The 15,844-nt window shown below is 36.6% G+C and overlaps 1 protein-coding gene across 3 annotated transcripts in view; it reads left to right on the forward strand.

Moving 5' to 3' along the window:
- The window catches only part of myrf (myelin regulatory factor), a 35,619-nt gene extending 20,018 nt beyond the window's left edge, over window positions 1–15,601 (forward strand). For 2 of the 3 annotated variants that reach the window (XM_066667809.1, XM_066667810.1), the window contains 16 exons: window positions 320–520; window positions 635–743; window positions 856–965; window positions 1,149–1,309; window positions 2,696–2,768; window positions 3,406–3,488; window positions 3,594–3,662; window positions 4,492–4,575; window positions 4,911–4,987; window positions 5,114–5,227; window positions 5,984–6,208; window positions 6,336–6,429; window positions 6,593–6,655; window positions 6,733–6,838; window positions 11,047–11,118; window positions 11,199–15,601. In XM_066667809.1, coding sequence (XP_066523906.1) covers window positions 320–520; window positions 635–743; window positions 856–965; window positions 1,149–1,309; window positions 2,696–2,768; window positions 3,406–3,488; window positions 3,594–3,662; window positions 4,492–4,575; window positions 4,911–4,987; window positions 5,114–5,227; window positions 5,984–6,208; window positions 6,336–6,429; window positions 6,593–6,655; window positions 6,733–6,838; window positions 11,047–11,118; window positions 11,199–11,285 — 1,728 coding nt within the window. In that variant the 3' untranslated portion in view covers window positions 11,286–15,601. The remainder of the gene's footprint in view (window positions 1–319; window positions 521–634; window positions 744–855; window positions 966–1,148; window positions 1,310–2,695; window positions 2,769–3,405; window positions 3,489–3,593; window positions 3,663–4,491; window positions 4,576–4,910; window positions 4,988–5,113; window positions 5,228–5,983; window positions 6,209–6,335; window positions 6,430–6,592; window positions 6,656–6,732; window positions 6,839–11,046; window positions 11,119–11,198) is intronic. The other variant, XM_066667811.1, reaches the window with a different exon arrangement.
- Window positions 15,602–15,844: the final 243 nt, after the last annotated feature.

Consider the following 15,844-nt stretch of genomic DNA (forward strand, 5'->3'; position numbering starts at 1 on the left):
TCTGAGTTCCTAATGTAAACTAAGACATGAAATCACAATTAATATTTAGTTTATTTATGTTTATTTTAATGTTAGTGTTTTTATTTAACGAATGAAACGGAAATGATACATTAGATATTTATATTACATATATACATGTAATGTTATCAGATAGATTTATGATATACTGTATCATGACAGTGTTGCTGTAATATTTACCAATGATCTACTAAATGACAGACTGTTTCTCTCTTTCTCTCTCTCTCTCTCTCTCCCTCTCTCTCTCTCTCTCTCTCTCACTCTCTCTCTCATTATCTCTCAATCTTGATCTCAATCCTAGGCCTCTAACCCAGGTCAGTTTGAGAGTGATAGTGAGGTGTTGTGGCAGAGGGGTCAATTGCCGGATTCTGTTTACCACCACGGCAGAGTGGGCATTAACACGGACCGTCCTGACGAGGCACTTGTGGTCCATGGCAACCTCAAGGTCATGGGTTCTTTGGTACATCCCTCAGATATCCGTGCCAAAGAGAATGTGAAAGAGGTGTGTTTATCAGGGTTTACAGAGCTCTTATGGTTTGTTTTACCTTCCTTGCTTAGTGTGTCATTTGCTACTTAATTGCTGTGCATTGGATGATATTAAAGTATATTTCTGTAGGTGGACACAATGGATAACTTAAAGCGGATTTCTCAAATGAGATTGGTGCATTACCAGTACAAGCCTGAATTTGCTGCCACTGTGGGCATTGACAACACAGCAGAGACTGGTAAGTATCTTGCATTTAATTTTAATCTTAATGTTTGAATGATGCCTATGATATTTTATTGCATCTGAGTATATGAGCTCATGCTAAATGTGTGTTTTTATGTCTGAATCAGGAGTGATAGCCCAAGAAGTTCAGAAGATTCTTCCAGAAGCTGTGAAGGAGGGAGGAGATGTAGTTTGTGCAAATGGAGAGACCATTCCAAATTTACTGGTGGTCAATAAAGTATGTATTCACACATGCACATTTTAAAATTTTTCCAGTCCAAACAATATGTAAAAAAAACATGCTATATGCAGCGGACACAAAACAAGGACATTTTTAAAATGTGTTGATTTTTACAATACAATATTTATTTAATGTGCACACTTCACTTATTTAACAGTGAGTTCCTATGTATGATTTAAGGAGCGTATCTTTATGGAAAATGTGGGAGCAGTAAAAGAACTGTGTAAACTTACTGATAATCTGGAGACCCGCATTGATGAACTTGAACGCTGGAGTCGCAAACTTGCTAAACTACGACGCCTTGACAGCATGAAGAGCACTGTCAGTGGAGGCACAGTCAGGTGTGTGAGTATAAGCACAGAAAATATAGACATTCAGTTAGATCATTTGTCTTACATTTTGATAAAATTAAAAGAAATATCAAAACATAATGATTCATAATTTTCTCTGACTTAATAATGTTCTGTGGGTGATATTATGTGATATTTCAACTACTGCCATTTTACATATAACCATGGTGTCTCCATCTGGGAGTTATTAAGAGATTGAAAACAAAACAACAATTACATTATACATTTGAGTCAAATGTCTTCATCTTGATTTGAGATCAGCAATGGTATACAAGTTATTTATCTCAGAAAATTAGAATATTACTTAAAGCCAATACAAAAATAATTGATTGTTAGAAATGCTGGCCAACTGAAAAGTATGAACATGAAAATTATAAGCTTGTACAGCACTCAATACTTAGTTGGGGCTCCTTTTGCCTAAATTACTGCAGCAATGCGGCGTGGCATTAAGTCGATCAGTCTGTGGCACTGGTCATGTGTTGAGAAAACTGGTTTCTCTGATAGTTGCCTTCAGCTCTTCTGCATTGTTGGGTCTGGTGTATTGCATCTTCCTCTTCACAATATCTCATAGATTTTCTATGGGGTTAAGGTCAGGTGAATTTGCTGGCCAATTAAGAACAGGGATACCATGGTCCTTAAACCAGCTACTGGTAGCTTTGTCACTGTGTGCAGGTGCATGTTGGAAAGGTCCTGTTGGAAATTGAAATCTGCATCTCCATAAAGTTGGTCAGCAGCAGGAAGCATGAAGTGCTCTAAAACTTCCGGCTGCTTTGACCTTGGACCTCAGAAAATACAGTGGACCAACACCAGCAGATGACATGGCCCCGCAAACCATCACTGACTGTGGAAATGTCACACTGGACCTCAAGCAACATGGATTCTGTGCCTCTCCTCTCTTCCTCCAGACTCTGGAACCTCGATTTCCAAAGGAAATGCAAAATTTACTTTCATCATTGAACATAATAGTAGCAGTCCAGTCCTTTGTGGAAGCAAGACGCTTCTGACGCTGTCTCTTGTTCAAGAGTGGCTTGACACAAGGAATCTCCCCCACATTTTTGAATGGGTTTTGTTTCACAATCCTCTCCAGGCACTAGGTGTCTTCAATATTGAACCTTTTCGCAATATTCAAATTTTCTGAGATACTGAATTTGGGGTGTTCATTAGTTGTCAGTTATAATCATCAAATTAAAAGAAACAAACACTTGAAATATATCAGTCTGTGTGTAATGAATGAGTATAATATACAAGTTTCACTTTTTGAATGGAATTACTGAAATAAATCAACTTTTTAATGATCTAATTTTATGACCAGCACCAGTATATATTTTTTTATCAGTGTGAACAGGACCTGTCAACTCTTTTGTTTTGTAATTTCAGTCTGTCAGGAAGTTATTTTAGCAGAACAGGAAGTGGTCCTCTTAAGAAGAAATCGGTGAAGTCAGGATACAAGGTATGCCTCATTCTGTACTAATTTGTTGCAGGAAGTAATTATTGATCCTACATGAAAATTAAAATGTGTAATACAAAAGAAGGACCTGGTAGGATTATTGCCTTATAAAAATGGACAACAAAGATTACCATTTTATTGTTTTATTTCCAGTCAAAAATGTATTTTCCATTGTCAGAGTTGTTAGACCTTTTGTCTATTTTTTGTTAGAGTTGTCTATCTTTTAATAATTATTAGAACTCAAGTAATCATCTTTTTTATTGACTTTCTCTGTTTTTAAAAAGTGCATTGGAGGAATATGTTCTTAAGCCATTTCAGTGTAAATGAAAAGTGGTAAGGGTAATATTAAGCTAGTGACACCTTTGGAATTTGGAAGAGTGGCAGTATTATGGACAGGACTATTGAGTGGAAAAAATGAATTCTGAAATTTTTAAATTTTCTCTTATACATGGATTCCTTTGTACAAACATTTCAAAGCCTGTTGTGGGATGTTTTTTAAAACTACATCTGCATTTACTAGATGAAAACATATAACTATGAGAAAATATCAACCAGGCCACTAGAATTCTGGCCATTTAAGGCAAAGTATTTATTTGGGTAATAGAAGAGAAATATTGAAAGCTGTTTGGGTTTTTTGCAGAATGTGGTTCCTGAGCAGAGCTGCTTGAGTCAAAAGTTCTTGCAGGGCACAATTCTAGCCCTGGTCATCATCATGGCCTTCAGGTGAGAGACGAGAACATTATCCCTCTGAGCTGACATATGATAAAAATGAAGAAGATAAAAATGTTCATCTAATGCTTTTTTTTTGTTTGTTTATTTGTTCTGTAGTGTCATCTCAATGTCCGTACTCTATGTGCTAAACATGCATCAGCATGGAACCGTAGCTGAAGTTGATGGGTATGTATATAGTAAATCTCCAGGTTAATCTAATTGCCAAGATCCTAAAACATTGCCTTTGACGAAATTGGTCTTAGTATGGATCCTGTGAAGCTGTTGGTCTGTTGTGTTCAGTAAATTAAATAACACCCCCAATTAGAGAGTACAGAAAATACACCTTAGGGAAAGAGAGCTCTTGTTATATATGATAGATTTGTCTGAGAATACATACTGTACGTGAGACTATTTGATCAGGGCACAGCCATGGTTTAAATGTTGCTGGTTCAATCTTGTCAACTAGCAGGACAATTGGAGGAGTGGGGAATGAAGGAACAAGGCAATTTCCTCCCTCAATCCATTGACTGAGGCACCTAATTCCCAAATGCTGTGTCACACCTTAATTTAAAACGTGTTCTTCTAAACCTGGTATTCTTTAAGTAAAAGACATTGAGATTATTTTTCCTTATTAAATAAATCTGTGAGTGGCGCAGTGGCACAGCAAGTAGTGTCTCAGTCACACAGCTCCAGGAGTCTGTCTGTGAGGAGTGTGTTCTCCCTGTGTCCATGTGGGTTTCCTCCGGGTGCTCCGGTTTCCTCCCTCAGTGCAAAAACACACATTGGTTGGCGGATTGGCGACTTGAAAAGTGTCCATAGGTGTGAAAGTGTGAGTGTGTTTCACCCTGTGAAGGACTGGCACCCCCTGCAGGGTGTGTTCCTGCCTTGTGCTCAGTGATTCCGGGTAGGCTCTGGACCCACCGTGACCCTGAACTGGATAAGTGGTTACAGACAATGAACTAATTTTTTTGTTTTCTCTCATTCTCTCAGTTTTATCTCTGTGATTTATTCATAGAACTATGTCCTCCTGTGTTCTCTTCATTTCCTGGATGCCTTTCCTCACTGCCACTGTCACTTTCTGTCCACCCATGTGCCCATGGTATGCTGTGTACCTTTCTTTCCTTTTTTCTGTCTTTATTCCATTCCTGTCTTCCATTTCAAATACTGCCGTGGTTGTTCTTGAATTAGAGATTGCTTCAGTTTTGTTGTTGTTTTTCTTTTGTGTCTGTCATATTTAATTGAATACTTATTTGAAATACGTATTATAGAATACCTTAAAAGTCTTCAAATTATTTTAAATATAATATATTTATGTTTTTTCATGGCAAAGTAATATTAAAGGGTTCTCTCTCAATTTCTTTCTCTCTCTCTCTCTCTCTCTCTCGCTCTCTCTCTCTCTCTCTCTCTCTCTCTCTCTCTCTCTCTCTCTCTCAGGTCTCGCTCAGAACTAGGCACTTCTCGTAAGGTTGTTTATGCATCCCCTAGTGAACCTGTCTCTACACTCTCTACAGGTTGCTACTAGATAAATTATTACAACAATAAAATCACAAAAAATTTACACTGAAATGAAGGTATATGCCAAGTAAAAATTTGGCCCTGGCCTTCTCATAATCTACAATTCTCTCTCCAATACATAGATTCCGCTCCTCCAACTTTGCCTAATCATCCAGCTTGCTGTCCCCCAACAACTGCTATACACAACAAGTCAACTACTGTCAGTTTGATGCCAAGCACCAACCAATCTGCATCAGGTACTGTAAGGATTACAATTTTATTTATTTTATTTTATTTATACATACAGTCATTCATTCATTTATTCATTCATTCATTGTCTATAATCACTTATCCAGTTCAGGGTCGCAGTTTATACATACAATATAATAAAATATTCTTTATACAATTTCATTTATAAAACTTTATAAATAAAGTGTGAATTCACATCTCTTTCATGTACCCCATTATACAAATAAACTGAGCATTTAACCCATTTAATTCAGTGTGATGGAATGAATAAATGAATGAACGAATGAAAGAAAACCTACAGGTGAGCACTGCTAACAGTTCTCGTGAATCATAGCAAATTATTAATTCATTCATTCATTCATTATCTGTAGCCACTTATCCAGTTCAGGGTCGCGGTGTGTCCAGAGCCTACCTGGAATCATTGGGCACAAGGCAGGAACACACTCTGGAGAGGGCGCTAGTCCTTCACAGGGCCACACACATTCACTCACACACTCACACCTATGGACACGTTTTGAGTCGCCAATCCACCTACCAACGTGTGTTTTTGGACTGTGGGAGGAAACCGGAGCACCTGGAGGAAACCCACACGCACACGGGGAAAACACACCAAACTCCTCACATACAGTCACCCGGAGCGGGAATTGAACCCACAACCTCTTTTCTTTGACCTTTGCTTGGTGGAGGAAGGAATATTTAGAGAAGACAGTGATAGTGATGTTATAAAAGGCACATTAATCATAATTTAAATCTCTGTTTCTTAGATTTCATTAGTCCTGCTCCCACCCTTACTAGTATAATAAAGAAGGCTAAGTCTAGGGTGCTGGATAAGGACAGCAGGAGCAGGAACAGACTCAGTCATACTTCAGCCCCTCTTTTCCTCAACAAGGGCAAGAAACTCCCTGACATGGACACCGGAGGGGCCAGCAACCGCTTGCCTGGTGGTCAGCAACCACTGCCTCGGAGACAGCGCAGCACACACTCAGAGGGTACACTGTTGCAGATACACACAAGCCCTTGCAGACATATAGCCTACTGCATATTTATCTAAATTCTTTGTTAATAGTGATTTATATTGTTTAGGTTTTCATATTAAATTACTGTTTTAAACGTTAGGTGGAAATGTTCAGCCATCCCTAAACAAACTTTACATTCCCGAGACTAATCAGGAGTTGAAGACCTTGAACTGTTCCTCATCAGACAGGTGCAGGTATGTCTCTGCCGACAATGCCTGGATAAATGTTATGTTTGAATCTAGCAGTAAAACAGTACATCACATATATGTGATTTGTGTTTAAATATTTTTTCCCAAATACTTGTAAGTGATAAGCAATCATTATTTGCAATTTCTTGCTTGATTTCCTTGTACATAGCTACACAATATTGCTGCACAGAAGAAAAAATTCATCTATGTCCCATATCACTCTGTACATGAGGTGAGTCTACTTTGACATTTAGTGCAGTGTTACATTTGCTATGGATTTCTGAGCTGAGATGTTTTCTATTATTTTAGGTCCTCTGAAGTCGTGTGGGTCTGGCAGTGTACAGTCACCAGAGGGCGCCCATGTGTAAACCACACAAAGACTGAGTTTTCTGAGGGGAATAGTGCTTTCACAAAGGTAATATATTATTGATAAACGATATTTCCCAAATACAATTTTGCACGTTTTGTAAAATGCAATAAAAACAAAGAATATTTTAAATGTCTTTATTTAACAAATGAAAGTACAAAGAAAAATATTTCCAGTGTTGGCACTGTCCAATTTTGTAGTAAAAAAATTGAATTGAATTCGATGCCTGCAACACACTTTCCCAACATTATTTGTGAAATAAGGGTACATATTGTTGAAGGTGAAGTTTTTGCCCCTTGCTTCATCATAGTCATGATGAAATTATTAAAAGAAATAAACTAACGGTAGATATATTTACAAACTGATAATATAAGACATAAAGCATAATAAAGGAGAGAAAACGAGACAGGGGCTGATATGAGGTCATTTGTCATTATTTGTCATTATCTATAGTCAAGTGTCTTAGTATAGTCTAGCCATTTTCTACATTTCCTTGTAATTTTGTCTCTGTTTAATCACAATGTAAAGATGAGGGAATCCATCTCATATCTTATTGACTGTGTCCCTTCACAGGGCTATCTATAGCAGATCTGTCTACAGCCATTTTGTGCCTTTGCTTTCTTACTGGCTGCTAAAAAGACTTGTATCAAACATCATCTGTCCCACCAGACAATCTGGAACATACCCATATAAAGCTCTACAAAGTCCTTGGTAACATAGATAATAATAATGATAGAGCTACTAGTGTCTAAAGAAATCCTGTTTACTACCACCATATTTCTCTTTTAGCTCTTGAAAGGACAAAGCTCCTTTCTTTACCATTGTGCAGATACAGGGGTTGGACAATGAAACTGAAACAGCTGTCATTTTAGTGTGGGAGGTTTCATGACTAAATTGGACCAGCCTGGTGGCCAATCTTCATTAATTACACATTGCACCAGTAAGAGCAGCGTGTGAAGGTTCAATTAGCAGAGGGTAAGAGCCTTTTTTTCTCAAAATATTGCAATGCACACAACATTATGAGTGACATACCAGAGTTCAAAAGAGGACAAATTGTTGGTGCACGTCTTGCTGGTGCATCTGTGACCAAGACAGCAAATCTTTGTGATGTATCAAGAGCCACGGTATCCAGGGTAATGTCAGCATACCACCAAGAAGAACGAAACACATCCAACAGGATTAACTATGGATGCAAGAGGAAGCTCTCTGAAAGGGATGTTCGGGTGCTAACCCGGATTGTATCCAAAAAACATATAACCATGGCTGCCCAAATCATAGCATTCCCTTGGCCCAATACTTGTGCTAGATGGGCGCGTCACTGCCAAGGACTACAGAACCATTCTGGAGGACCATGTGCATCCAATGGTTCAAACATTGTATCCTGAAGGCGGTGCCGTGTATCAGGATGACAATGCACCAATACACACAGCATCACGTTTTCCTCCACCAGCATCACGTAGTTGCACTATCCTGCAAGAAGAATGGCTTAAAATCCCTCTGACCACTGTGCAGGACGTGTATATGTCATTCACAAGACGAATTGACGCTGTATTGGCCGCAAAAGGAGGCCCTGCACCATACTAATAAATTGTTGTGGTCTAAAACCAGGTGTTTCAGTTTCATTGTCCAACCCCTGTAGCTGTCAGCCCTTTACAGACAGACATATATATATATATAATGGTATAATATACGGCATGAACAAATAATCCTGATTGAAACAATTGGTCAGGAGCAAACCTTAAATTGCTCAAACAGTGACTTCAGACTCAACTTGAGATTGCCAGCTAGTAATTAGTCATAACTGATGCTCAACCCTACTTAATATATCCTGTAGTGCAGAACAAAACAAAAGCTCAAATATTGCAAAATTATAAACAAGTTATAAACTTAGAACAAAGTTTCTTTGTGTGTTTCTACACTTTGCATTGAAGTAGTTTTATAAGTGAGTCATCGCAGAGCAGATCAGCGTGTGTGCTAATAAATACCATTACAGTACATGCTTTAAACTCATAAGAAATAGCAAAGTGGTGTTATGGGCAGAGCAAATGGCATTCATGCTTTTCTACCATAACAGACTTGACATGGACAAAAAATTACTTGTAAGCATCTCTAGTGTGTATATAGAGAGAGGACCTATTTCCAGTTTAGTTCATTAAGCCTTGTTCCTATAGAGGGTTGTTTTGGAAAAGCAGTGTTAAGCTTAACACTTCTGCACTTCTGATTTTATGCCGGCATCACATCAGTGGACAAGTTACCTTTGTTGAGCCACTCGATAATATTCTTTAAGGTTTGGGTATGCCAAAATTCCTTATCCTTATTGAGTTGTAATGTTGCAGATTAAAAATCCAGCGTGTAGTGAAGTGACTGGGTCCTTAATATACAAATGCCATTTCCAGAAAAGTAGGGATGCTGTGTAATGAAAATAAAAACAGAATGCAATTAAGTGCAAATAAAACCCATATTTAAATTAAAATAGCAAATTGTTTTAATGTTGAAACTGGTGATGTTTATTGAAAATGTTTTGCCCATTTTGAATTTGATGCCAGAAGCATAGTCCAGTAAAAGTGGGAAAGGGGCATCTTTACCTCTGTGTAGCCTCACCAATCATTTTAACAACACCCTATTAATGTTGGGGAACTGAGACCAGTTGCTGTAGTTTTGAAACTGAGCCTCTGTTATAGTGTCATTCCTAATGCACCTATTGTTTTAAGTGGGTGACAAGTTTGGACCAATGTACCACTCTGACTCTTTTACTATGTGAGTTCTCCTTGTCTTATTGAAATAAAAAAGGCCTTTCCTGAAAAAGATGCGGTCTGGGTGGCAACATGTTGCTCCAAATCCTGTATATATCATTTAGCATTAATGGTCTTCACAGATGTGCAAGTCACCCATGCCATGTGCACTTATGCACGCACTTACCATTATAGATGCTGGCTTTTGACCTGTGAGTTTATAAGAAGCTAGATGGTCCCTCTCTTCTTTAGCCCTGAGGACTCTTGATTTTAAAAAATTATTTCCAATTTTGATTTGTCAGATCACCGGACACTTTTCCACTTCACCTCAGACAATCTTGGGCCCAGAGGAGGTCGGCCATGTTTCTGCATACTGTTTATAAATGTTTGTTTCTTTTTCATTGGTGAATGTGAACTTTTAACTATCTATTTAACAAAAATTTATTATAAAATGTAACTATCCATGTTTGTGGATACTGTATTGAACTGTGTTCCCAGATAATGGTTTTCCAGAGTGTTTTTGAGCCCATGCAGTAATTTTCACTACAGAAACTTGTCTGTTTTTAATGCTGTGTCACCCGAGTGCCAGAAGACCACAGTCAGCCAGCATTAGTTTTAGGCCTCGTCCCTTGCATTCAGAAGTTTCTCTGGATTCTCTGAATTCTTTAATGATATGTACTGTAGATGATGAAATCCCCAAGTTATATAATATTTTAATTTGAGAAACATTATTCTTGTTTTTGCCCTGTCAGAATGGTCAAACCCACACCTGACAAACCTAGCCACCCTGAGCTCATACAATGAAAACACATCATGTTACAACAGATTTCTGAAATCCATGTGGCTATATTTATCAAATTAACTTCACTTGGCTTCACTTGCATTTCTATTTGAGGACTTGAAGATTACACATTTGAGAGTAGTGTCTAGCCTTGCCCTACACTGACTGAAATGTCTCCTGAGTTCTTGAACCGTTCACAGTAATATGGTTCTTTTCAGGCTTGCATTGTAGACCTGCTTGTGTACTCTCTGAAGTTTCTCTAAATATTCTCTACAACTTTTATTTTTCCCTCTCCCAACATTTTTTGAGTGTGTTGCAGGCTTCAAATTCTAAATATGTTTGAATTTACAAGGTGCAATGAATCAGTGAACATGGATTCTTTTCAGAAAATATTTTTCTGTTTAATTCTGCCTGTTAAATAAAGCTTCAGTTAAATTAAGTAAAATGAACTACTGGCTCCCCCTTCAGGATGTGTTCATGCCTTCTTCCCAATTATTCCGGGTAGGCTCTGAACCCACAGCGACCCTAAACTGGATAAGCAGTTACAGACAATGAATTAATGGAATGAATCAATTAAGTTAATTTACATTAAAAGAAGTCAGCAATTCTTGTTTTAATGTTTTTACAAAATGTCTTGTAATGTAATGTTTTGGAAATGGGGTTAAAGCTGTGTTATGATTTAAATATAAAACCAGCAAGGGGAATTCTCTTATTAAAGTGCTCTATGATGTTCTTCATTTAAGGGGACCACTCACTTGTGGTCAGTTCCTGTGACATTCCAGGACGTTACATACCATTTCCGCGTGTCACTCTCGGTGAGTAAATGAGTAATGTTCAGTTCTGCTTCTGTGCTTTTATTAAATACTCTGCTCACTCAACTCTCCCACTTTCACAGGGTGAAGGGAGCTGTTCTAAAGATAAGGAAAAGTGGGACGCAGCTCACTCTGATTACTACTTCCACATTCAGAGCAAGTGTACATGAGGGGAAGTGTCCAAAATTCCAGATGAACATCTGATTCTGTCAAACACATTTACATCTTGACTAAGGTCTTCTGCATTATTCAAGACTGAAATTATCCAGAAAGATGAATAGGGCCTGGTCTCTTCAGTGTTTTTTAAATTAAAATAAGAGATTGTGTTAGCAATTCCAGTGTCAAAAACAAACAGGCTATTTTGCCTGAAGATAATAACAAACCCCGAAAAACCCAAACACTTCCCCAAAGACTCATTCAGGCTTTCCATAATCACTGTTCTTCAGTCTTGCTATAAAGTGAACATAGGTACTTCTATGTATGCGTATTTATATATGTGTGTGCGTGTGTGTGTGTGTGTGTGTGTGTGTGTGTGTGTATGTGTGTGTGTGTGTTTGTAATAGGCACTTAGGTACTGGCTCTTTTGTTCGTTTCTCTTCCATTTTGTATTTAAAATATCAACTTATTCTACTTATACTGAAAGTGAACAGCACTGATAGAGCTTTTTCTGTCACACACCACCAGTAGGTTACTCATTACTTATACTTCGTATAATACTTTATTGCCGTATACAAGTAATCACTATGCCAATTGTATTTTATTTCTAGTCATAACAGCCATTAAGTACATAATTCATTTTTCAGTTTGGTGAAAGTAAACTCATAAATCATACTAAACAGAAGCCTCAAATCTAAATACCAATCAAATGTTTGGTATGCAGTGCCCTCTCATTGCCTTTTTAATAACTTTGATGTTTTCATGAATCTTATTTTCACTATTTCATAGGAATCTGCAGGGACAATTATTCACAAATCCAGATTTTATTTTTTGTTGGTTTCATTATCTGGTTCTCACAATCTGGAACATCTCAGACACATTCAGTGATGTTGCAGTTTGGGCTCTAGGATCAGTTCGTTGTTCTGAGAAGTTTTATCTTCTTACTCTCTCATGTCTATTTGTTTCTCAGTAATAACAGTTAAACATCCTTCCAGATCCACAGAGTTGAGACTGTAGTTTTTTTTTTGTTTTTTTTTTACATCTGAAACAAAGGTAGAGTTAGATTTTCTCCTGTCCCCCAAATATGAAAGCTTTATGCATTGATTAAATCATTGATATTTTATACACATGAATTATGCAGAAATGCAGAAGTATCTCCTAAACAATGAATAACTTGTACATAATGGCTGTTTTAAGCAGTAATTAACTAAATTAAGGTGGTATTTAAATTTTACTGTATTGTATGGTATGCTAGATGATACAGGTGCAAGTGTTGTAGTGGCACTTATAATAAGTTGAAGTAAGGTCGTTTAATTAGTGTTTCTAAACTTTATTGCATGTATTTGCAATAAAGTTGGTACTTTATGGCCAGTAAGTACCAACAAGACAGCAAATCACTGGTTTGGGTAGTTCAAGCAATCTCTGGCACTCTGGAACACTGTCAGATTCTCACATAGACGTTCAAAAGAGAAAGACCAAGTAACTGGTCTCACAACTGGAAAATGTCACATATTGCATGTAATTGCAGTGTAAATGTAATAGGAAAACCATTTGTGTTTAATTATTGATATTTTTAAGGTAGGTCTGAGCCACTGAATCCAAAAGACTATAGCATCTCAGAATACAGCCACTGGATCTTAATGAATATCACTGGATTTAAGAAACTGGAACAGATTAAAGGAATACACTGGAAGAACTGGTTATCTCATTAAAAGTCTTAACACTGACAGCCTCAGAATTTTAGATTACACTGGATTATAATGCCATATTAAAACTGTGTTAATGACAAATTATTTCTTTGTTAAAAGAAGCATGTCGCCTTTATTAAAAAACACATTTTTAAACTATTGTTTAGAATGATAATTAAATGCAACTCTGTTTATCTTTTATTTTTCAAGTAAATGTAAATAGGTTATTCTGTCTTTATAATATTTATCTGAAAACCTGGGAGTTTTTTTCACCCAAAATGCATTTAAAACTATGCATTTATTCATTCATGTCCAGTTTCACTAGGGGTCTAGAGCCTACCCAGAAACACTGAGCACAAGGTAGGAATACAACCAGGATGGAGAGCCAGTCCATCGCAATATAGTTAAAACAAGAATCTATACATTTTCTAGAAATTCAATTTAACTGACCAAAATATAAAGAAAAGACATCCAGTGTTTTCGCTTACCAACTTACAAACAAATTTATATGTGATGCCTGCAACACATTCTAAAAATATTGGAACAGATTCACATTTACCATGTACTCTTTCCTTATTCCTAATAATTTGGGATTTGCAAGTGGAGTTTTTGCCTGTTCTTGCTTGATGTAAGACTCAACATTCTGTGGTCACTCTTGTCTGATCCTTCTCTTTATGATGCACCATTGGAGACACTTCAGTCAAGCACATGTATGTCTGTGAAACCACACTGTTGTAGTACACACAGAATGAGGCTTGGGGAACATGGAAAATAAGAACTTTACAGGAAAACATGTTGCTTTGATTGTAGCATATGTTTCCTCAAAATCCTTCACACATGGTAGTCACCCATGCCATGTGCCATGATGCACCTAAATAACAGATATTGGCTTTTGCACATATCACTAATATCAGTCCTGATGGTTCCTTTTGTCTTTTCCACAGAAAGGTTTTTGTCTATTTTTCTAAAAACAAACCATAACTTAGCTGAATACAGCACACATTTTCTGACTTTTGGTACATCTGAGCTTGAGACAGTTCCCCATGCAGTGCCCTCTAAGGGCTAAAAAGCCATGCTTGTTCAGTGGGTCTCCAGATACCCTCAGACTTTTTAACATTTAGTACAGTAGATTATGAAATAAACTAAATTCTTTGCATTCCTGCTTTGAGTAATGGCTTTTGATCTGTTTAGAACAATTCTCTCATGAAGTGTGGCCTAAAGAAGTTTGGCACTTCGCTCCATTAACACAGAGCCTTTGGTAGATGTCCTTTTATACATTTTATATTGAATATCATACTGTGGAATTTTTCAAAACGGTTCAGCTTAAATATTCAGTATGTTTGTCAGCCTTATTTTACACTTTTTTGCAGGAAACATTCAAATTTGTTTATATTTATAAAATAAAAATAAGTTGGTCAGTGAAAACACTGGACATATTTTCTTTGTACTTTATAAGTTAAATACACAATCAGGAGAATTACAAAAACCACAGTCTTATTTTTATTACATTTGAAAAAATTGTCCAACAACTTTTCCAGAAATGGGGTTTTGTATTTACAGGTAAGAGTTTGGGATTTAGATATACCTACATGAATCATACCAGTTGTATTTTCTAACCCTTTTCTTTCAAAATAAATATATACTTTTCATTTATTCTTGTGATTTCCAGGGAAAATCATTTATATAGTTCACAGTGCAGCACAATTTCTATCTTTACTGTCAGATTTGTATTATTTTTTACATAGGTATTATTCGCCATATTGTAATAATAACATGATTAATACAGGTTATAAATATTTGTATGCAATACTGAAAAGCAATAAAATAAGCCATAAGAAACTGTGGAAGGAGAAGCATGCAATAAGTTGATATTGTGTAATAGATGGTCACAATAAAACTATGAATCTGTGATGATGTAATGTATTTGCTGTTCCAGGTCCTGTATTAGGCCAACATATTTGCAAATGCCACACATTAATTATACTCATTTTGAGCTGAACCAAGGAGTATTGAAAGAGTATGGCTGATTATCTGAAAACAAAACAGGTGATGAAATGTGAAACATTGATTTGTTTCTCTTCTCTAAGTTAAGTAGCAGTAGCCTGCAGTTTAGCTCTTACTGGAAAACACAATAAGCATTTCCATACTATGCACTGTAAATAATATATTTCTAATGGCTTTTTGTATACTCTGAAGTGCTTTTTTAATATTCTGGTGTGAATTCCATGTGATTGTATTGGATTTTACTATAATGTAGTAATCAGTAGTCACTGCATTACTTAATGTTTTGTTCATTTTATACCTTATGTTTCATTTATTATCACACTAGATTTGTGTGTTTCTGTAATGACCCTTAATACCATTCACGGAACTTACTCTATTTTTGATTCCTTAGCATTTATTATTCGGGTTATGAGAACAACACAAATTCAGGTCTCTGTCATTTTTATATCTCAATTTACTCCTCTCTATAAATCAAGCCCAGACTGCACTCCAAAAAAATATTTTCTTACTTATATTTGCTCTGCCCTTTTGTTTTATCTACTTTTTCATGACCATCTTAATTATTTGTGTTACCTGGCTGTACTGATCCTATAGTATTAATGCATGCAAATATGATGATTAAATTACATTTTTCTGAAAACTCAGACACATTTGTATTTGTGATTTTATTGTTTTAACAATGGAAACAAACAAAGCCAAATGACTGTAAGAAGTTAATAAAGTAAATATGTTCAGTAAAACCATTAACCACTAATGTCAGCCTTCAGTTGTGAATCGCAACGGACATTGAAGTGCCACCTGGGGGCTGAAATATACACAGGCACATAATTCAATTAAATGAACACGTCTTAATCTAGACAGGCCCAGTAATTTTTTTTTTT

Source organism: Hoplias malabaricus, chromosome 4, assembly GCF_029633855.1.
Source record: "Hoplias malabaricus isolate fHopMal1 chromosome 4, fHopMal1.hap1, whole genome shotgun sequence".
NCBI lineage: Eukaryota > Metazoa > Chordata > Actinopteri > Characiformes > Erythrinidae > Hoplias > Hoplias malabaricus.